This window comes from Clarias gariepinus, chromosome 17 (assembly GCF_024256425.1).
Source record: "Clarias gariepinus isolate MV-2021 ecotype Netherlands chromosome 17, CGAR_prim_01v2, whole genome shotgun sequence".
Taxonomy (NCBI): Eukaryota; Metazoa; Chordata; class Actinopteri; order Siluriformes; family Clariidae; genus Clarias; species Clarias gariepinus.
In genome coordinates, this window is record NC_071116.1 from 23,388,032 (window position 1) to 23,413,354 (window position 25,323).

Below are 25,323 nucleotides of genomic sequence, written 5' to 3' on the forward strand. Positions count from 1 at the left end.
AGTGAAGAAAAAAGCAGACAAGAGAAAAATTTGGTTTCTGGCAGCCTTTCCAGGGTTTAGTGTTAACCCCTTGGTCTTCTCCCTCTTCCCCTTCCCCAAAGTCTGAGGTGATAAGATTAACAGCGGAGAGGAACACAGCCCTCCTCTCAATCTTCTCTCTGGTTTTGGACTGATGGTCGACTACAGAAACAAACACAGGAAGTTTGGTTCTGATAAAGTTTGAATCAGTTTATCAGCTTAACATCTCTTACATTGTGTAGTGATATACATTAAGACATGCACTTACTGCATATGGTCTAGAGTTAAACTCGGCTATACATTTACAACTGAATCCAATGCTAGCAGTAGGCTACCTCAGGTTAACCTAGCTAGCATGCTAACGGTATAGGGGCTCAGTTAACTATTAACACACACATACTTAGAACAATGCCTTTAACACTGCATAGCAATACAATACAATAACTAGTTAGTTAACATAAAAATACATCTAATATTTCATGTTGTAAAATAATAAAAGTTTCCACTTACCACTTTACTGAATGAGGTGACAGGGACACTGGTCAGGTTTGGCTGTTGGAGTCCAACTCCACAACACACTCCCCTTCTACAGTAGTTTGTTCCGACAGTTTTCTTGGCTGATCTTTGACATGTCATCATGGTTTAATTCTGACATGCAGTGAATTTGTAACGTTTTATTAAAAATAAAGTCTATAGGAAAGTGATGTTCCATCCTGTCTGAGTCGCTCAGTTAATGCGCTGGCATTTTGGTCAGAGCGTGCAACTGTTAATGAACAAGAACCATCCCATGAATGTGCGGGCTACGCAACTGTATCACACGTTCCATAGTTCAAACTCTCACTGAGGATTATATGTGATGCTGCATATTAGTGCATATTTAAGCACTTCTCAATTTTACAATGGAAGAGTAAAAGGGGAAGACGTCCCTTCCATCTGTTTTCTCTTTGCCTGTGCCTGTAAATAAGTTAAAGCTAACACTGGCATTAATAAACCAAGAATTCAGAATCGCAAACTAAAGTTGAGCCACACATCACAACATTTTGATGAGATGGTAATAGGAAGAAACCTTAAAAGGAACCAGACTCAACAGGGAACCCATCCTCATCTGGGTGAAAACAGATAGCAGGGATTGATGTGCATAATAATATGCGGGACTGGAAGTTCAGTATAAGAGGAGATGTGTAAGATTAAAGTCCAGTTTGTTCCTGGAGGCTCAGGTAGACTGTGAGAAATTCCAGTCCTGAACTATTGAGCGACTGAAGTCACAGGTCCTTAGAGAACAGCTGTCTGCATCAGTCAAGGACAGGACCACCTTCATGGAAAAGTGGAACCAACCCCAGTCACCACTCGCATTCCAGGCAGACCACACGGGGGCATCCATGTGATGAAGTGTCCAACCAGAAACAGGACTCCAGGATTAGAGTTAGAGAGGTCCAGCGGGCAGAGGGGGTCTGGATCACTGGCAGCTCAGGAGCGACATGTATAGCTCGACAGAGAGATAGGTAGAGGAAAAAGGAGAGAGGGAGAGAAAGAGAGAGGAGAGAGCAGAAAAGGAGAGAGCAAAGAGATAGAAAAAATAACAGTTAGGTATGGTCACAGTCGAACAATGTAAAAAGTGAATGTATATTTAGTGCAGAGTGCAAGCAGAGACTCCGGCAGGACTAACTATGACAGCATAACTAAAAAGGGAGAGCCAGAAGGAAACACAAACATGAGGGCTTTCAGAGATGTAAAGCAACCAATCACCTCACCGTCAACAAACCTGAGTGATCAATGAGAGTGGGGAAGACAGCATCCAAACATACCAGTTCACCTAATACTCTATGTCCATAAGTCCCCCAGATCTGCTCCTTTACCTAAGGCAAATCTATGAATAAAAATGCTTGGCTAAATAAATAGGTTTTAGCCTGGACTTAAACACTGAGACTGTGTTTGAGTCCCGAACACTATTTGGAAGACTATTCCATAACTTTGGGGCTTTGTAAGAAAAAGCTCTGCCCCCTGCTGTAGTTTTAATAAAATGCGGTACTCACAAGCAGCCTGCATCCTTTGATCGAAGTAGGCGTGGTGGATTGTAAGACACTAGCAGTTCACTCAGATACTGCGGCGCGAGACCATTTAATGCTTTATACGTCAAGAGTAGTATTTTAAAATCGATGCGAAATTTCACAGGAAGCCAATGCAATGTAGATAAGATAGGGGTGATGTGCTCATATCTTCTGGTTCGAGTGAGGACTCTCGCTGCTGCATTCTGGACTAATTAAAGCTTGTTTAAGCACCTTCTTGAACAACCAGACAGTAAGGCGTTACAATAATCCAACCTAGACGTGATAAAAGCATGTACAAGTCTACCATACAGTAATATTACAATAACTTCAGTAAAAAAGTAAATAATAAAAACTGCTAATAACTGCTAATGTTGGTAGGCTGCTCCCATCAAGGGTTCGCCACAATGGAGCATCAATCTGCACAACAACGTGGCACAGGTTTTATACCGGATGCCCTTTCTGATGCAACCCCTCCATTTTATCTGGGCTTTGGACCAGCAGAGGCTGGGTATGGGGTGTGCCAACCCACCGACGGAGGCGCTCGAACCTGGATCCTCAGATCCCCACACCAACAAATAATAATAATAATAATAATAATAATAGAATAACCTAGTTAGGATAACAGCTATTTTAGCAATGAATTGTTCATTCATTAGCTTCATTAGTTCCTTAGCTAGCTTCTAGACAGTTTCTTCTTGTGATGTTCATCACTTAAAAAGAATTTTACTATGGTATGTACTCTAGCTTACTATGGTAAACTATAATACATACTGTACTCTAATCAGGGCTGCCAACTTTTCAAAAAGTCTTGGCATGAGATCCTGTAAATAAAGGCATACTCAGTCATTTCCTCTAAAACTAACCCTACACCTTACCCTGCATGGCTCAGGGTCTGGACATTTTAGTGTTGCATTGTTAAAGTTAAACAGGTGACTGTATTAATCAAGTCGTCAGTTACAACTGACATTTGAAATATTCACCCAAACTAATAAATGAAATATGTCCTACCCTAATCCATGTCTCTCACTTTTCTTTCCTGATCTAAAGGGGCCCTCATGTCATTGGGGCCGTTGGTAGTCAGGCCAAGGGAAAATCAAAAAATTATAAATTGTTGAATAGAAGAGAGAGAGAGAGAGAGAGAGAGCTCAGAATTATGTCACAAAATAAGAACAGAAATAAAAAGATAAAAAAATATATGCTTAACTGTGCAGTCAGAAATAAAATGAAACTAGTTATTTTACATTAGTTATGAAAACTCCTGAAAAAGAAGGAAAGTAAATGTATTATTATCATTAATAATAATAATAATAATAATAATAGCAACATAACTACTACTACTAATAATAATATTAATTGTAGAAAGTGCAGTCAAAACTCGAATTATTATTGATGCAAAAGATGGAGTGAAGAAGCGAAAAACTTTCCGAATATAAAGTTATCGCTGCATGTATGATTGTGATTTCTCTCTCTTTTTTTCGCCCACCCACAATTCTTTATTAATCATGTTTGTTAGCTTTTGAGTGTCTTATGAATATAAAAAGTGCTACATGATTAATCTTGATGCAAATATTTAAATGTTACTGTAAATATTGACATTTATTTCACTCTTTAGTTGTCTTTATACTCTGTTTCTCCTCTCAGTCACACTATAAACTTTGCTGCAGTCTGTAAATGCATTTAAATGTCAATTTATTTTATTAGCTTGTTGATCTGTTCAGCAATGTTATGATTATTATTATCTCTTCTTTTGTGTGTAATTGATGCCTTACGCAGCTAAAATGCGTGTTTATGTCAACTGGATTATTCCAATCACATGGAAAGAAAAATAGGGTTTTTTTTTCTCAGTGGCTCAGTGATACAGTAGGTGTTTTGCCTGCCATGTGGAAGGCAAGTGCCGGTCCGAAGCCCAGATAAAATTGGAGGGTTGCATCAGGCATGAAACCTGTGCCGAGCTCGTATGTGTGGGCGATGGTCCGCGGTGGTGACGCTTTGCCTGGAGCAACAAAATGTCCAACAACAAATATTAAGGCACTACAGCTTTTACTAGTGTGACTAACACACCAGTTCCTCTGAATCCGCTTAATCAATTTCTCAGCATTACAAGCGTGAAACCGAAACCTGCTCATACATACTGAGTAATTGTCTGGTTTATTTTAAAACATCTGGTAACTCTTTTCAGCCTTCAGCTGCAGTCTTCGATATTACAAAGCTTTGATAACGTGTGTGTGTGTGTGTGTGTGTTCCTGTTTTAACCTTCACTTTTTTATTTATTTGATTTCTGTGCAAGCCATTGCATGTCCAGGCAAAATGCCATGTGCAGTTTAGCAATTGTGAGATTTAAATCGAATTCCTTGAGGGTTTTGATTTATACAATCACTGAACTTGCTCCTTTATTCACATTTAGTCTTTCTTTTACTTATCGCCAGTGAGTGCATCATGCTGGTCGTGCTTTCAATCAATTTGCATCCTGTGCCGGGAAACCTGTGTGTGAAGTAGGAATTTACCCTGGACAGAAGCCCACCACTGGGAACCACCCGGAAGGAATTTAACCATGTTGTAGGTACTATGGTACTATGGTAGTATGGTAGTATGGTAGACAACTTTCAGCATTTGATTAAGATTTGTTCAAGCAAGCTGAGGCAAATGTTAGAAGGACGATAAGGAAGCCTTAACTGACACACTGGAGGGAGTTTTGTTATGGAATAGGGTATTCTACTGAGGTAGAAGAGTTATGGTGGATGATAAAGAGTGTGGGAAATTACAGCTGCACTGTTCTGGAGGATATGTATAAGAGTGCAATAACAACCAAAGAAAAGGAGGAAATGCTGGTCAAAAACTATATTAACCTAAAAGGTTCCAGTAATCTGAGTGAAGAGAAGGGAAAAGATAGAGATGGAATAAAGTCAGCAAAGATCGAGGGCCTGAGTGAAAAGGGAAGGATGCACGGTAAGCAAAATTCCCCATTTACAATAGAAAAATTAAAAAGGACACTGAGTAATCCAGGAAAGTCCTCTCCTGGTTATTGTATGATAAAGCATTAACATAAAGAAATTCTGGGTAAGTAGTTGTTGTTGTATTAGAGGATATGAGATGAGGGAAATTACCAGAACATTGGAAAGAGGCAATAATTATTTTAATAAGAAAACCAGGAAAAGATGCCAGTGTGCCAGGGAATTATAGACCAATGGTTTGTCACCACATGTCTGTGAACTGATGGAATGAAAAGTAATTAACAGGGAAGTTACTGGAGAAGAGAAGTTTAATGGTTGCATATTAAAATGGATTCAGAAAATGGTGGGACACCATGGACCCAGTAAACGGTGAGTTTCGAACAGATGAACTATTCTGGTGAAAATAGGCTCAGAAATATCAAGACAGTGTAAAATTCCAAATGGGACTCTCCAGGAAAAAATGTTAAGTCCAACTATATTCTCTATTATGATAAAATATATTTTTGAAAATATCTCCCCAGATATAGGTACTGTAAACAGCTTTTTTAATGATGATGGAGCATGTTGAAAAATGGGGAATAAAATGGGGATTTCGCATTTCAGTGAAAAAAACTACACAAGTATTGTACTTCATAAGAAAGAAAATTATGGTATATAATCTAATATGTATGGAAATAATCAAGGGGGGGGTGTATAGTATGTGTGTGTATATATATATATACAGTATATAAAACCCTCTTTATGTGCTCCCAAATAAGTCTCTGCATTGATTGTGTGAAGAAGAAGGGAGGACACCATGTGTAGCTGGATGGACAGCAGGGCAGCTCTCTCTCTCTTTATTTAGTTGATTTTCTCCACATCGGGCCTCCGTTGACAAACGCGCAATCTTCTCATAAAAATGAAACAACTGAGTCATTTTCTTTTTAATTAAACATAGAAATGTATAATGTATATATATGTAAAAGTATAACAAAATACCAAAATAAAATATTACAAATGCAACCACAGCTATATTAATTTAAATCCAACAATAAACTGTACATATCCCCAAAACAACTAATGAATTACTAAAACATACAATGTTTTCTATAATGTATAATAAAAAAAAGAAAACCCAAAATGACCAAAATAATACCACATCTCTTTCAATAAATTTTCCATAGAAAAAATAATTACTTCAAAAAATGTTGATGGTAAAATAACACAAATATACAGATTATATATCTAATATGTCAGGAAAAACAGAGCGGACACAAGTGCAGGTCTCCTTTAAGGTTTTTTTTATTTGTTGACGGGATACCTGGACTCAGACAAAGAGTAAATAAAAAAATTAATAAATAAAAAACTAAACAAAAAAAAGAAACAGACTGAACTGTTTTCCTCTGAGCCAAAGGCAGGAGCGCCAACGTCAAAAACAAACGAAACAAAAACCACTCCGTAGAGGGAAAAAGGGCCTAGACTGATGTGGCTGTAGTTCCTTTGGCAGACGGCAGAGGGCGACAGGGCCGAAGTCCGCTGGACTGCACGGCCGCGAAGAGGAGCGAGAGCAGGCCGGCCTCAGGACAGGAAACTGCGGAACAGCGCAAACAAAGGGAAAAAACAGGACCCGACCTGGATACGAGAGACAAAAACAAACACAGAGACAGAGGGAAAAATAGGGTGAAAAAATACCGGAGGATACTGACTCGGAGCCGAAAATAGGGAACAACATATACCGGGCTGGATAGTACGCGAAACGGGCAGACAGCTGGCAAACATGGAACAACGATCTGACACGGGACAACAGACCGGAGGGAATAAATAGGGTGAATGATTACAATGAAAACAAGAGGAAACAGGTGAGTGAGATTAACTTGATTGAATAGTAAAGAGGAAGTGGGAGGAATGGTGGTGATGTCACAGAGACGCAGGCACATGGCGAGGGATCAAAACAAACGCCATGTGCTTCAATAGATATGTAAACACGGAATACAAAGGGGGGGGGAAACCAAAAAGCAGAATAATTTTAGAGATCAGACTAGGGTTTGACAGTAGCCCCCCCCCCCCCTCCACTAGGCACCCCCAGGGAGGGGCTCACCTCGTCGTCGACGGAGGTCCTCGATCAGCGCCCGATCCAGAACATCCCGGGCCGGAATCCAACTCCTCTCCTCTGGGCCATAGCCCTCCCAGTCCACTAAGTACTGAAAACCCCGACCTCTGCGACGGACGTCCAGCAACCTCCTAACAGTGTATACTGGGGAGCCATCCACTAGACGAGGGGGAGGGGGCGTCGGGGCAGAAGGAACAAGAGGGGAGAAATACACAGGTTTTACCTTAGAGACATGAAATACTGGGTTTACCCGACCAAGCGTGGAGGGAAGCTTGAGCCGAATCGCCACTGGGTTCAAGACCTTTGTGATCCGGTACGGGCCACTGAACTTGGGAGCCAACTTGCGGGAGGCTACCCTGAGAGGCAAGTCCTTGGTAGAAAGCCATACTCTTTGACCACAAACATAGTTAGGGGCAGGAGTCCGGTGGCGATCGGCCGCGGCTTTGGTCCGTCTACTAGCCCGGGCCAAGGCCTCCTTAGCTGTTCTCCAAGTGCGCCGGCAACGTTGAACGAAAGCCAAGGCAGACGGGACCGCCGCTTCGGGTTCCTGTGAAGGGAACAAAGGAGGTTGGTAGCCAACAGAGCACTGAAATGGCGACATACCTGTGGCAGAAACTGGTAGAGTATTATGGACATACTCTACCCAGGACAGCTGTTGACACCAGGAAGTCGGATTATGGGATGCCAGGCAGCGGAGAGCACGTTCCAAATCCTGGTTAGCCCGCTCAGACTGCCCATTGGTCTGGGGATGGAATCCGGATGACAGACTCGTTGAGGCCCCGATCTGTCTGCAAAATTCCTTCCAAAATCTAGAGACAAACTGTGGGCCCCTATCGGAGACCACGTCAACCGGAAGACCATGAATCCGGAATACTTGGTCAACCACCACCTGAGCAGTCTCTTTGGCAGAGGGGAGCTTGGGGAGAGGGATGAAGTGGGCCGCTTTGGAGAATCGGTCCACCACCGTGAAAATGACGGTGTTGCCCCTCGACTCGGGAAGGCCAGTGACAAAATCAAGCGCTAGATGTGACCACGGGCGGGCGGGGATGGGTAAAGGCCGAAGCAGACCAACAGGAGGCGAAGATGAACTCTTGTTCTGGGCGCAAACTGAGCAAGCTGCCACGAACTGCCTGACATCCCTGGTCATGGAGGGCCACCAGAATCGCTGACGGATGGAGGCCAGCGATCTCCGAACTCCTGGGTGACAGACTAGTCTGGATGAGTGACCCGACTGGATGACCTTAGAGCGCAGTGTCAAGGGTACATACAGTTTGCCCGCTGGAACCCCTCTGCGTATGCGGCACTTACGCAGGGCCTCCTGAACCTCCCTCTCGACATCCCATAAGAGTGTGGCCACCACCATGCCTTTGGGCAGGATGGTGTCAGTAGAGGCCTCCCACTCGGGGGTCTCAAACAGGCGAGAAAGGGAGTCCGGCTTTGTGTTTTTAGACCCAGGCCTGTAGGAGAGGGTAAAGTTAAACCGGCTAAAGAAAAGGGACCAGCGGGCCTGTCTGGAATTTAGTCTCCTAGCCGAATTGATGTACTCTAGATTTTTGTCGTCGGTCCAGACCACGAATGGTTGAACTGCGCCCTCCAGCCAGTGACGCCACTCACCCAAAGCCAGTCTGACTGCCAACAGCTCCCGATTACCTATGTCATAGTTCCGCTCAGTGGGGCTCAGGCGGTGGGAGAAGAAGGCGCACGGATGCACCTTCCCATCCTGAAGAGAGTGTTGTGACAGGACCGCACCTACACCAACATCGGAAGCGTCCACCTCAACAAAAAACTGTCGTTCAGGATCTGAAGTAGACAAGACAGGAGCAGAGACGAACCGGGACTTTAAGTTGTCAAAGGCCTCCTGGGCCTCATTACCCCATTTGAACGGTACCTTAGGAGAGGTGAGCGCTGTTAAGGGTGCAGCCATCTGACTGAAGTTCCGGATGAAGCGCCGATAAAAGTTGGCGAACCCCAAGAACCGCTGCAGAGCCTTCCGAGAGTCAGGAGTGGGCCATTCCGCTACCGCCCTTATTTTAGCAGGGTCGGCTCTGATCTCACCCGCCGAAATCACGAACCCCAAGAACGAAACCGACCTAGCGTGGAAGACGCACTTCTCCGCTTTCACGAATAGTTGGTTCTCCAAAAGCCGTTGCAACACCTGGCGGACATGCTGAGTGTGTGCCTGCGAAGAGGGAGAAAATATTAGGATATCATCGAGGTACACAAAGACAAATCGGTTTACCATGTCTCTCAGCACATCATTGACCAGGGCCTGGAAGACAGCAGGGGCGTTGGTCAGACCAAACGGAAGGACTCGGTATTCAAAGTGTCCCGTGGGTGTGTTGAACGCTGTCTTCCACTCATCTCCCTCCCGAATACGGATAAGGTGGTAAGCATTGCGCAGGTCAAGCTTGGTGAAGACCTTGGCTCCCTGCAAAAGTTCGAAAGCTGAAGACATAAGAGGGAGGGGGTACCTATTCTTAACAGTAATGTCATTCAACCTACGATAATCAATACAAGGACGTAGGGAGCCATCTTTCTTCTTGACGAAGAAGAATCCTGCACCCGCAGGAGAGGAGGAGGGACGGATGAGGCCGGCTTTGAGGGACTCGTTAATATAGGTGTCCATGGCCTCTCTTTCCGGACCTAAAAGGGAATATAAGTGACCCTTGGGTGGAGAAGTGCCTGGAAGGAGCTCAATGGCACAGTCGTAAGGGCGGTGAGGAGGCAAGGACATGGCCCGGGACTTGCTGAAAACCAGACGCAGGTCGTGGTACTCCGCCGGAACCCCAGACAGATCCGCAATCTCCACCTGAAACACAGGACAAACAGAACCAGAAAAAGGGGCAGGCCCAGGACAAGAGGCAAGACATTTTTGGCTCCAAGACACGACAGAATTTCTAGACCAATCAACGTGAGGGCCATGTTGTACCAACCAGGGGTGTCCCAACAATATAGGCGCACTGGGAGACTCCAGGAGGTACAACGTGGTCTCCTCTCGGTGATTGCCTGAGACCACTAGGCTAACCTCGGAAGTCTAATGAGAGACATTAGTAATTAAAGTCCCGTTTAGGGATCGGGCAGGAATAGGTTCAGGCAGGGGAATGGCTGGAATGCCCAATCGTGCAGCTACTGAGCTGTCCATAAAATTACCCTCAGCCCCTGAATCGACCAAGGCCAAGCATGACTCTGAGGCCCCCCTGTACTGGACCAAAACAGATAGAAGGGTACGAGAGGAGGGGGATTGTGAAAAAGGAATAGTGCTCACCAGGATCCCCCGCTTCACTGGTGAGCCTTGGCTTTTGCTGGGCAGGCTGCGGCAAAGTGGCCTGGTTTTCCACAATAGAGGCACAGGCCCCTGGTCAGACGCAATTGTTTTTCCTGAGGCGTTAGACGGAGGCGTCCCACCTGCATTGGTTCAGGTTCTGGCAGGACAACAATTGGCAAGGGAGAGTGGGAACCCTCTACCCTGCTAGTGGATCGGACCATCTGGCGCTGGTGCCGGCGACAGAGACGAGCCTCGATGCGGAGTGCCAGGTCGATGAGGTCCTCCAGGTCGCGTGGCAAGTCATGAGTGGCCAGTTCATCTTGTATGTCCTCCTCAAGCCCGGCCCGGAACTTTGCCCGACAGGCCGCCTCGTTCCAGTCACAGGAGGCGGCTAAGGTCTTGAACTGGATGGCAAACTCCGTGACTGACCGACCTGCCTGACGAAGCCGTGCGAGCTTGTCCGCTGCCTCCTGTCCTTTGACAGACCGGTCAAAGAGCCTCATCATCTCCTGCCGAAGCTCGTCAAATGAGTCACAGCATGGGGCTCTGGACTCCCAGACAGATGTTCCCCATTCACGAGCTTTGCCCGTGAGGAGAGTCAGGACGAATGCCACCCTTGTCTCTTCTGCCGCGAACATGCATGGCTGGAGGGCAAACACTACCGAGCATTGTGTCAGGAAAGCTCGACAGAAGTTGGGGTCCCCATCATAGGGGGGTGGATTGTTGCAGCGGGGTTCCGGCTCATGACGTGAGAAAAGGTGGGCTGAACCTGCCTGGGGGCTCTCTCTCTGAAGTTCCTGGAGGCGAGCAGTAAGGTCTGCCACTTGGTTAGCGAGGAACTCGACCTCTCTCGTGGTGCTGGTCAACCGGGTCTCATGCTGGCCTAGAAGCACTCCCTGTTGAGCCACCGCTGATCTGATGGGGTCTGGGCCTGCTGCGTCCATGCTGGTCAGATCGTTCTGTCAGGAAAAACAGAGCGGACACAAGTGCAGGTCTCCTTCAAGGTTTTTTTTATTTGTTGACGGGATGCCTGGACTCAGACAAAGAGTAAATAAAAAAATTAATAAATAAAAAACTAAACAAAAAAAGAAACAGACTGAACTGTTTTCCTCTGAGCCAAAGGCAGGAGCGCCAACGTCAAAAACAAACGAAACAAAAACCACTTCGTAGAGGGAAAAAGGGCCTAGACTGATGTGGCTGTAGTTCCTTCAGCATACGGCAGAGGGCGACAGGGCCGAAGTCCGCTGGAAAAAACAGGACCCGACCTGGATACGAGAGACAAAAACAAACACAGAGACAGAGGGAAAAATAGAGTGAAAAATACCGGAGGATACTGACTCGGAGCCGAAAATAGGGAACAACATATACCGGGCTGAATAGTACGCGAAACGGGCAGACAGCTGGCAAACATGGAACAACGATCTGACACGGGACAACAGACCGAAGGGAATAAATAGGGTGAATGATTACAATGAAAACAAGAGGAAACAGGTGAGTGAGATTAACTTGATTTAATAGTAAAGAGGAAGTGGGAGGAATGGTGGTGATGTCACAGAGACGCAGGCACATGGCGAGGGATCAAAACAAACGCCATGTGCTTCAATAGATATGTAAACACGGAATACAAGGGGGACCAAAAAGCAATGTGTTGTCAGACCTGAAAGAGTATGTTTAGGAGCTGTTAGAACCTGCTCAGTGTGAGTTCTGAGATTCTGAGTTATCCAGGTAAGGTTATCTGGAAGTTGAGTCATAATATCAACTAGACTTCTTCCTAGACACTTTTAACTAAGAAGAAGTCCAGTTGACATGACTGAACTTTCAGATCTCTGGTTGAAGTGAGCTAAATGCCATTGTGGTTAAATATTAAATCAATCTAAGAGGGCATGAAAAAAACCACCCAGCTAAGAGAGTGCTAGAGTGTTGGGAGAAGGGGAAGGAAAGTTTTGCTTGGAAAGGAGATCAGCTGGCAATATAGATGGCTGTGGATGGTAAAGTCTTTGGTGCAACTATACTACAGTATAATGTGGCCTGTTAGACCCCTCTGTGTATTACACCCTAAAAAATACCACTGCTGGGTAAATATTGGACTAACTACATGCTGCGATAATTTAACCCAGCAAAATGGGTTATTTGTTTAACCCAGCAAAACCCAATGCTAGGTCATATTCAACTATTATGCTGGGTTAATTCTACCTTACAAATAGGTTATAATTATTTTCATGTTTTACAGTGAATCTGTAAAAAAAAACTACCCATGTATATTAAAGAGTTAAATTACAAAAAAACTTCCAAGTTTTGCAAGCCATACATACATGCAATTAACAACATCCTATTGAATTTTTAACGAAAAAACGTTTATTTTTCAAAAGCACAAGAGCAGATAATCAACAGGGCACTTACAAGGGCAGAATGTAGTAATAACACAAATAGGCTGAGGCAGCTTCTACAGAGCAAGATCTCTCAGTGACTTCAGATATCTTTTCTGCAGAACAAAACTATCCAGCCCTGGTCTCATTTTAACATACAGACACTGTCTATGACTTTTTTAAGTAGGCCTCGCTATTTTATAACAACATTACAAAAGGTTCAATAAAGGAGCACACTGCTTTGAATAGTTAATGTCAAAAATATAAAATGCCTTAAAGAAAGTAAAAATTTTGTTGAATAGCAAATATTAAACTGAATAAGACTATCAATTTAGTGTGTAGTAGTAAAAAATGACAAGGCTAGGGTATAGGTAACCTGAAACAAGGAGACAGCTAATAACAAAAATAAAACAGCAAAATAAGCTAGTTGATTTTGTGGTCTGCGTTGATTTTAAGCTAATTACTGAGAAAATGCATTGTCATAGCAGGTGACATACTGGCACATTACAATCACCCAAATATTAATACTTCCATCTATAGTTATCTGTACAGCTGTTGTACATTTTCTACATTACTAGCTAGTGAAAAACGGGAGGGTTAGCAGGTTTGCATATTTGTGAGAAGATTAGTGTTTTGTAACACCCCAGCATTTTATTCTCTCAAGCAGTGAGATCAATAAAGTTCTAATGTTAATGTGGTTGCTAACGCTAGCAAACTAACTAAATGACTGCGTCATGCTAGCACTACAGTTAACAGTTTAGCGTTCATTCATCACTTCACCATCTTCGTACACCCTGCAAACATTCTACAAAGAAAGCTAAAAAGCTCAGACATGTTAGCCATTTCTTTCATACACAGGTGGGGTTTTTGGCTAACTAGCAGCTATTATCAGCTAAATTATCATACCTCAGACCAGCCTAAAAGTTTAAATGTAACCTTAACACGGTAATAGTAATAAATGTTACATATAGTGATAATCATGTACCCTGTATCATGTATATAGTGATATGTGTTTTAGGTGAGTGAACATGTGTATACAGACCTTGTATTTAACTTCATTTTCCCTTAAATGTACAAGAAGGATGAACCGTCATCAGCGCTCAAAAGAGAAGACACGAAGCTGACAGCCGCTGAACACACCGGTGAACTTTGGTGGAGGGGCCAAGCAAACTTTAACCCAGCAGCTGGGTTACACAAAAACTACCCAACTCTCTGTAAATAACCCAGAAAAATGACCCAACAGAGGCAACCCAGCACTTGGATAGAAAAAACAACCCAGCGTTTTTAGTGTGTAGTAATGCTAAATGTTGATTTAGAAATATTAATGATCAAGCATGTTGATGGGACAACTGACCTGGCTAGTGGAGCAGTATGCATTACTGATGGAATTAGAATTGGCTCAAAAGGTAAATCACTGAAATGTAGCGATTTATAGTGACTCTTTCAGTTATAGTGACTATTTATAGTAGCAGCACTTACATGAATTAGTACAGGTACAACAAGAAGCCACCGGGATCTTGTGTATGAAATCTTGTTAGCTATCTTAAGAATAATTAGACTATCTCAATAAAAATGTTTTTCCTGTGGATCCCAGCCCATTCAGATGACCAGGGTAATGAGAGAGCAGACGAGAGCAGGGAAAAAGAATCAAACAAAAATCAACCAAGGTTAAGGTCAAAACAACAACACTGATTGGGATTAATGAACCAAACAAGAGGAAAAAAATCTGAGAAAGGAAGCATTAATTAACTGGGCTAAAAATTGGACCCAGCAACCTTATAGCACTCTATTTATATTATTAAACAACAAACGGAACTGTGTAAGGAATGCCAGGAAATTAAGATTATTGAGCATGTATTACATGGACAGGCTAGATATGGTGGCACAGCTCCAAGAACAAGGGAGAGTAAAAAGCAGTGTTAAGACACTTTTAGAATGGGGAGGTACTGATCAGGGACGTATGCATTTAATGTTGTTATTGAGGAAGACTGGAGGGAAAGTCAGCTGTAAAGGACAGGAAAGCTGAGGACAGAGAGATCTATAGGTCGTGGTGGTGTAGGCTACAGAATTTCAACTAAATGCTGAAAGGAACTGAGAGGGAAACTTGTCAAGAGAGTTCAAGACACAGAACAAGCCAAGACAAGATCAGCAAAGGACGCATTAGACATTTTAAAGAAGCCTGGTCTGGAAAATGAGGGAGAATGAGACCTACAGTTGGTGATAATGTAACCAAACTACTGGATTCCAGCTGCCGTTAAACAACAACAAAGAAGAAGAAGAAGAAGCAGAATTTATCATCGTAAACTATAATACATACAGTAACATAAGCAAATTTCTTACAGACACGCCCTTAATTACAGGTTAATGTAACTAATCCAGCAGCATGTTTTGGGAGATGAGAAAAACTAAGCCTCACAGAAAGGAAATTCGTTTGGATGCATTTAAAAGAATCATAACTCGGCACAAACAGAAACCTGAGATGAAACAGTGGAACCGGGAGCAACCAGGCTCCAAAGCTTTCCTCCAAGGCACCGCACCCCACAGCCCAAGTTTCTAAAATGTACACAAATTTCAACATATTCTTTTTCACGGCTTGCGATCCTATTCAGATTAAGCAGACCAGATATTGATCTTTACATCTGGTTGCAAATGAAAAGCTTTATCTCTGTATGTGTGTGTGACAGCTCTAAATCCCTTTGGCCGACAAGTTTGCTTACACTTTTCCCACTTTTCTCTGGAACGTGTCTGTTCTTTAAAAACTTTATGCATTACACTCAACTTTTACTACATTTACAATTAGTTTCCTTTAGCTATTTTTTTCATTCTTAACTTTTTGTTTTTTTCTTTGTTTATTCCCTTCCAATACTCATCTGTCACTAATTGAACATGTCATATACAGCATTAACTAATGCTATTTACAGTAAGTAACCAATATATAATAGCTAATGTAGAGGATTATATCAAAGCTCTGTCTGGGAACCTGGGTATCTTGGCATTCTCACTGTTGGAAGTTATAACACACACACATTCTGTCTAAGGGCTGTTTTCTCTGGTTCTTAATTAATTATGCAACTCTTGCTTCTTTCCCTGAGCAGTGCTTGACCACCATTACATGAGCTCCATTACCCATCCTACAGTACTGTAAGTTACTGAAAGTTGGCCAGAGTAATTTACACCCATGACCTGTGAATCACTTTGCATTTGCATTTTAAATGTACTAATTTTTTGGTATGTGAAAGTGTAAGTAACAAACTCTTTTCAGCCCCCACATGCCATTCCTTAATATTAGAAAGTGGAGATCAACATGCTTGTGTGTGTGTGTGTGTTCCCCTGTTTAAACCTTCACTTTTCATTTACTGCAAATTTGTGTACGAGCCTTTGCATGTCCAGGCAAAATTCAATGCGCAGCCAAGAAAGGAGAAAATTGGCCAGGGTAATCTACACCCATGACCTGTAAATCACTTTGCTTTTGAAGGGCTGGAGTGCTGGCATCTTGCATTCAGTGAAGGCCCTGGGGCAGGGGAAGTTTGGACAGAGGGCGAAGGCTCTCCAGGGCAGGTAGATGTGGGTCACCGCATTCTCTACTACTACACATTACAGTGAGTAAACTGTATTTACTCACTGTTCAAGATGAGGTCTAACACGGTTTTCGGGGAATGTACTGTAAGAGTGGTCCGCAAACAAAGTGCAACTTTATCAGACTTAGTGCCCCTCTGAATTGGATTTGGTGTCCCTTTTTAGTAAGATCAGTTAGTGGGTTGGTGATGTTCAAACAGTTCGGCACAAACCATTCGATAATAGCCAGCCAGCCCTGAAAATGTCAATCTTGGGTCAATCACTTTATAAATCTGTGGCTTCATCTGTGCATGATCCAAATGGAAGCCTCGATACCATTCTTTCACCCACCCAACTGCATGACCATTTGCAGGTGACCATCTCAAATATCTCAGAACAGCCTTTAGCTACTGTAGGTAATATGGGGGTGGAGAATTCTGCCTGGAATTTTGCTGGGACCACAACGATCTGAACAGAATGATAATAAATTGGTCTAATCTGAATCAGGTGAAAATTGAGTTTTTTTTTTTTTTTTGGAAATGGGAATCATGGGGATCTGGCCCTATCTCTTTGTGAGATCCAGTGTTGAGTAGCACTAAATCTAGACATCATTGTGTCCTGGCATAAATTCCCATAGTGGAGTGCCCCTGTGGTACTACACATCAAGCTTTGTAGTCCTTGTTGATGCTCTTGTTTGCTTTTTTTCCCAAATCTGGAAAAGGTGGTGCAAAGCCCCCTTTAGCAACATACCCAAAAAGCTGGATAAATGCGCCAGTGTTATCTTGTGACATACACATACACACCCATACTACACACCAAGGACCACATAATCTGCTAGTCTTCCACCTGTGCCTGCAGTAGGACCTGGAACTGCTCTTGATGCTGAGCACACAGTTGGTTCCTCATGTTGGCTCTGATGGATGTGTGTAGATAGGTGGGTTTACTGTGACTTGATTTAGCTTATTTTTTCATTTGCATTCATTGTACCTTTTTGTAAGTGGATCAGACAACATGCAAGCAGGAATTGTTGCTACGGTCTGAGCTCTGCTCTGCCCTGCTCTGCTCTCCCTCTCTCCCTCATTAGAGCAATAGCTCTCCCTTTATAGCCTTTGCACTCACTGCAAAAGACAGACACTAATAGCCACATTGTGGTCAGGTACCCGACTCTTGGCCCTGGTTTGAGAGTGGTACTTGACCAAATCCCTGCCACCACAATACTGCTTAGTCATACATGTGAACACAAGTGTGGTGTACAGTATGTGCTTTAGGGCTGTGTGAATTGACTCTCAAATTAAGATCAACAGTTTTTTATCCTAGTACTTTTCAGGGTCATGTTCGTTCATTGCTCATACAGTATGTGTCCCGTCATAGAGTCAGGGATTGAGTCACACAGGTTAGTAGTGCACTATCGCCAATAGAGTGCAAGTAAAATGTACTAAATCTATGAATAAATACCTTCCTAAGCCTTTAACAGAATTGAGAGTGTTTTAATCCTAAACATTGGTTTAAAACACTTACACCATCTAGGTTGGTTCATCCAAATGTAGTAGAAAAACATGCATTTTTTATATAATCTTCATAAATAGATTTCTCACTTTTTGATTTTATTCTTAATTGAATTGAATTGAATTTTTACCTTTTACATAAATGTCCATATATGGAGATGCAGTTTTTTATTTAAAGAAATGCTCCACGCGATGCTCGCTCTTGTAATATCAGTTCTGTGGAGCGGAACGCTGTTGGTTTATTAGATTAGGTGTTTAGTAACTGGCAGCATGAGTTTGTCATCTCAGAATCTGAGGCTGAAATGAATACAATAAGCCTGTGTCTGCTGCTTTCTACTTGTGTAAAAACCATGGCCAGGGCATAACTACCTGAAACTTTATATTCAGCGGTGTGTTTACAGAAGTTGGCTTGTGAATTTTGCATCTATATACTACGAACTAATCATCTCCTCTTGTGTTTAACACAGAATGTCATTGTAGTGGTTGCGGAACGAGTACTGCATGTGTGTGTGCGTGGATGTGTTTGTACATGGGTTTGGGATGTTTTAATGAACTAGAAATTACACAACAGTGACTCGCACATTAATGGGAATTTCAGAGCACCCTCGCTGCCAGGTCAAGCAACCCTTAGCACCAGCAAGGGATGAAAATCTCTGGCACAGCTCGGAATGAAGGCGTAACAGTCCCGCCTGGAACAGGTTATGTCAAACAGGCTTATCTTATCCCATCAACCTACTTTTGGAGGATGAAGGGAAACATCCACCTACCTAGAAACCTCTGTAGTACAACTAGGGAGCGTGGAGATCAATATTGATTAATGTTGTATTCATTCCTATTGACTGTGGTAGGACCTTCTGTCAACATTCACATATGCGTTCACACACTGCAGGCAATTTCTTGATGCCACTTAACGCAATCGGCAGGTTTTTGGATTGTGGGAGGAAACAAGAGTACCTGGAGAAAACCCACCAAGCATGGGAAGAACATGCAAACTCCATGCACACAAACCCAGGTTGGGAATCAAACCCAGTGCTAACCTCTACGCCATCGTGCCACCAGTATATTAACCTTTAATAAATGCTTAGCATGCTACTGGTCTTGGCTTTAGTCAAAGGTGTTTATTAAAGCCTTTTAGATTAGTTAGCCAGCTAACAAAATCAAGGAATAGATTTGGCTGCATATTAATTCGGTATCTAGTAAAATATATTGACTGGCCAATCAGTAATGATTATTATTTACAGGCCTGAACTGTTACTAGTTCAGTCTGTAAAAGAAGATTATGCTGTGACGCATTATAATAATCTTATAACCTAAAGCTTAGTGACACTGTTTTCTTATACAGACTCTGAACCTGTAGATTACTTTAGAACACAGTACATTATAAGTTCTTATACAGACTCTGAACCTGTTGATTATACTACAATACAGTACATTATTAGTTCTTATACAGACTCTGAACCTGTTGATTATTTTAGAATACAGTACATTATAAGTTCTTATACAGACTCTGAACCTGTTGATTATACTACAATACAGTACATTATTAGTTCTTATACAGACTCTGAACCTGTAGATTACTTTAGAATACAGTACATTATAAGTTCTTATATAGACTCTGAACCTGTAGATTATACTACAATACAGAACATTATAAGGTTTTATACAGACTCTGACTGCAGATCATACCCTATCACAGTATATTATTAGTTCTTATACAGACTCTGACACTGTAGATTATACTACAATACAGTACATTATTAGTTCTTATACAGACTCTGAACCTGTAGATTACTTTAGAACACAGTACATTATAAGTTCTTATACAGACTCGGAACCTGTTGATTATACTACAATACAGTATATTATTAGTTCTTATACAGACTCTGAACCTGTAGATTACTTTAGAACACAGTACATTATAAGTTCTTATACAGACTCGGAACCTGTTGATTATACTACAATACAGTACATTATTAGTTCTTATACAGACTCTGAACCTGTAGATTACTTTAGAATACAGTACATTATAAGTTCTTATACAGACTCTGAACCTGTTGATTATACTACAATACAGTACATTATTAGTTCTTATACAGACTCTGAACCTGTTGATTATTTTAGAATACAGTACATTATAAGTTCTTATACAGACTCTGAACCTGTTGATTATACTACAATACAGTACATTATTAGTTCTTATACAGACTCTGAACCTGTAGATTACTTTAGAATACAGTACATTATAAGTTCTTATATAGACTCTAAACCTGTAGATTATACTACAATACAGAACATTATAAGGTTTTATACAGACTCTGACTGCAGATCATACCCTATCACAGTATATTATTAGTTCTTATACAGACTCTGACACTGTAGATTATACTACAATACAGTACATTATTAGTTCTTATACAGACTCTGAACCTGTTGATTATTTTAGAATACAGTACATTATAAGTTCTTATACAGACTCTGAACCTGTTGATTATACTACAATACAGTACATTATTAGTTCTTATACAGACTCTGAACCTGTAGATTACTTTAAAATACAGTACATTATAAGTTCTTATATAGACTCTGAACCTGTAGATTATACTACAATACAGAACATTATAAGGTTTTATACAGACTCTGACTGCAGATCATACCCTATCACAGTATATTATTAGTTCTTATACAGACTCTGACACTGTAGATTATACTACAATACAGTACATTATTAGTTCTTATACAGACTCTGAACCTGTAGATTACTTTAGAACACAGTACATTATAAGTTCTTATACAGACTCGGAACCTGTTGATTATACTACAATACAGTATATTATTAGTTCTTATACAGACTCTGAACCTGTAGATTACTTTAGAACACAGTACATTATAAGTTCTTATACAGACTCGGAACCTGTTGATTATACTACAATACAGTACATTATTAGTTCTTATACAGACTCTGAACCTGTAGATTACTTTAGAATACAGTACATTATAAGTTCTTATACAGACTCTGAACCTGTTGATTATACTACAATACAGTACATTATTAGTTCTTATACAGACTCTGAACCTGTTGATTATTTTAGAATACAGTACATTATAAGTTCTTATACAGACTCTGAACCTGTTGATTATACTACAATACAGTACATTATTAGTTCTTATACAGACTCTGAACCTGTAGATTACTTTAGAATACAGTACATTATAAGTTCTTATATAGACTCTAAACCTGTAGATTATACTACAATACAGAACATTATAAGGTTTTATACAGACTCTGACTGCAGATCATACCCTATCACAGTATATTATTAGTTCTTATACAGACTCTGACACTGTAGATTATACTACAATACAGTACATTATTAGTTCTTATACAGACTCTGAACCTGTTGATTATTTTAGAATACAGTACATTATAAGTTCTTATACAGACTCTGAACCTGTTGATTATACTACAATACAGTACATTATTAGTTCTTATACAGACTCTGAACCTGTAGATTACTTTAGAATACAGTACATTATAAGTTCTTATATAGACTCTAAACCTGTAGATTATACTACAATACAGAACATTATAAGGTTTTATACAGACTCTGACTGCAGATCATACCCTATCACAGTATATTATTAGTTCTTATACAGACTCTGACACTGTAGATTATACTACAATACAGTACATTATTAGTTCTTATACAGACTCTGACACTGCAGATTATACTACAATACAGTAAATTATTAGTTCTTATACAGACTCTGACACTGTAGATTATACTACAATACAGTACATTATTAGTTCTTATACAGACTCTGAACCTGTAGATTACTTTAGAATACAGTACATTATAAGTTCTTATATAGACTCTGAACCTGTAGATTATACTACAATACAGAACATTATAAGGTTTTATACAGACTCTGACTGCAGATCATACCCTATCACAGTATATTATTAGTTCTTATACAGACTCTGACACTGTAGATTATACTACAATACAGTACATTATTAGTTCTTATACAGACTCTGACACTGCAGATTATACTACAATACAGTAAATTATTAGTTCTTATACAGACTCTGACACTGTAGATTATACTACAATACAGTACATTATTAGTTCTTATACAGACTCTGAACCTGTAGATTACTTTAGAACACAGTACATTATTAGTTCTTATACAGACTCTGAACCTGTAGATTACTTTAGAATACAGTACATTACAAGTTCTTACAGTATATAGACTCTGAACCTGTAGATTATATTACAATACAGAACATTGTAAGGTTTTATACAGACTCTGACTGCAGATCATACCCTATCACAGTATATTATTAGTTCTTATACAGACTCTGACACTGTAGATTATACTACAATACAGTACATTATTAGTTCTTATACAGACTCTGAACCTGTAGATTACTTTAGAATACAGTACATTATAAGTTCTTATATAGACTCTGAACCTGTAGATTATACTACAATACAGAACATTATAAGGTTTTATACAGACTCTGACTGCAGATCATACCCTATCACAGTATATTATTAGTTCTTATACAGACTCTGACACTGTAGATTATACTACAATACAGTACATTATTAGTTCTTATACAGACTCTGACACTGCAGATTATACTACAATACAGTAAATTATTAGTTCTTATACAGACTCTGACACTGTAGATTATACTACAATACAGTACATTATTAGTTCTTATACAGACTCTGAACCTGTAGATTACTTTAGAATACAGTACATTATAAGTTCTTATATAGACCCTGAACCTGTTGATTATACTACAATACAGTACATTATTAGTTCTTATACAGACTCTGAACCTGTAGATTACTTTAGAATACAGTACATTATAAGTTCTTACAGTATATAGACTCTGAACCTGTAGATTATATTACAATACAGAACATTGTAAGGTTTTATACAGACTCTGACTGCAGATCATACCCTAACACAGTATATTATTAGTTCTTATACAGACTCTGACACTGTAGATTATACTACAATACAGTACATTATTAGTTCTTATACAGACTCTGACACTGTAGATTATACTACAATACAGTAAATTATTAGTTCTTATACAGACTCTGACACTGTAGATTATACTACAATACAGTACATTATTAGTTCTTATACAGACTCTGAACCTGTAGATTACTTTAGAACACAGTACATTATTAGTTCTTATACAGACTCTGAACCTGTAGATTACTTTAGAATACAGTACATTATAAGTTCTTACAGTATATAGACTCTGAACCTGTAGATTATATTACAATACAGAACATTGTAAGGTTTTATACAGACTCTGACTGCAGATCATACCCTATCACAGTATATTATTAGTTCTTATACAGACTCTGACACTGTAGATTATACTACAATACAGTACATTATTAGTTCTTATACAGACTCTGAACCTGTAGATTACTTTAGAACACAGTACATTATTAGTTCTTATACAGACTCTGAACCTGTAGATTACTTTAGAATACAGTACATTATAAGTTCTTACAGTATATAGACTCTGAACCTGTAGATTATATTACAATACAGAACATTGTAAGGTTTTATACAGACTCTGACTGCAGATCATACCCTATCACAGTATATTATTAGTTCTTATACAGACTCTGACACTGTAGATTATACTACAATACAGTACATTATTAGTTCTTATACAGACTCTGAACCTGTAGATTACTTTAGAATACAGTACATTATAAGTTCTTATATAGACTCTGAACCTGTAGATTATACTACAATACAGAACATTATAAGGTTTTATACAGACTCTGACTGCAGATCATACCCTATCACAGTATATTATTAGTTCTTATACAGACTCTGACACTGTAGATTATACTACAATACAGTACATTATTAGTTCTTATACAGACTCTGACACTGTAGATTATACTACAATACAGTACATTATTAGTTCTTATACAGACTCTGAACCTGTAGATTACTTTAGAATACAGTACATTATAAGTTCTTATATAGACCCTGAACCTGTTGATTATACTACAATACAGTACATTATTAGTTCTTATACAGACTCTGAACCTGTAGATTACTTTAGAATACAGTACATTATAAGTTCTTACAGTATATAGACTCTGAACCTGTAGATTATATTACAATACAGAACATTGTAAGGTTTTATACAGACTCTGACTGCAGATCATACCCTAACACAGTATATTATTAGTTCTTATACAGACTCTGACACTGTAGATTATACTACAATACAGTACATTATTAGTTCTTATACAGACTCTGAACCTGTAGATTACTTTAGAATACAGTACATTATAAGTTCTTATACAGACTCTGACCCTGTAGATTATACTACAATACAGTACATTATTAGTTCTTTTTACGTCACACATGATATCCACTTGTATCCACTTTTTTCGCTCCGCATAGCTTTTAGAGTTACAGAAACGAAATGAAAGCAATAGGTTTAAACTTTATAACCTATGTAAAATAGGCATGTTCTTCCAACCAAGTCATGTTAAGTCATAATCTGACATAATAATAATAATAATAATAATAATATCAGCGCCGTTTTTGCGGTGCGCACTCACTGCGGGCATCATCACCCTTCAGTTGGCGGAGAGAGAGAGAGAGAGAGAGAGGTGCGGTTTAACCCCCCTCCCCCCCCGCCCCCCAAAACAATCATACAAACACCAGACTCCACATAGAGCGCGCGCATTTCGCCGTGCATCCTTCATCGTTTCTTCAGTGATGTCGAGGTCTTCATCGAGGCTCGCGTGCGTCTTGTGCGTGGCGCTGCTCTGCACGGCGGCGATCATCTGCGTGTGCGCGCTGCTGCTCGTGCGGATGCGCCGGTGCTGTGAGGAGGACGGGGAGTTTTCGCGCGCCGCCGTGGCCGCCGACTCTCTCATGTGTTCTAAGATGGGCAGGTAATTAATACATTCATACATTTTAACTCATTCATTAATTATTAGTAGTATTAGATTGGGATATTAGATGTTTTACATCCACTGTTTCTTACTGCTGTTTTATTATGCTTATGCAGTACACACACACACACACACACATAGCAGTGGTACTCAAATGGGTTGCCTGGTGACCCCATGGGAGTTCTTAAAGACAAGCCAGAATGACCATGTTAGATTTGTTGGAAAGTCCAACTTGCTATCATTAAAGCTGTAATGTTTATTACTGAGGTTTTTGAATTGATCTAGCACTTGAATTGCTTTAAATGTCTCTAAACTCATAAACTAATATCAGTGTATATGTATAAATATTTACCTAAATGTGTTCAATAGGCAAAAAGTTGAATAAAAAACACCTTCAAGTAATAAGCTTAAAATTTTAATAGAACAGACTGAAAAAAAAGTTTTGAGAACCTCTGATTAATTAATAAGTTCTTATAATCCTATAATAAATATGTATATTTAATATAATAAATATGTATATGTAATAAGTATAAGGTTGAATAATTTTTTCTTCTGTCCGAAAAG

At 40.2% G+C, this 25,323-nt stretch overlaps 1 protein-coding gene across 1 annotated transcript in view; it reads left to right on the top strand.

Moving 5' to 3' along the window:
- The first annotated feature begins 24,528 nt into the window (after positions 1–24,528).
- ggt5b (gamma-glutamyltransferase 5b) overlaps positions 24,529–25,323 on the top strand; it is a 32,607-nt gene continuing 31,812 nt past the window's right edge. The window contains exon 1 of the mRNA XM_053516373.1: positions 24,529–24,759. Coding sequence (XP_053372348.1) covers positions 24,581–24,759 — 179 coding nt within the window. The 5' untranslated portion in view covers positions 24,529–24,580. The remainder of the gene's footprint in view (positions 24,760–25,323) is intronic.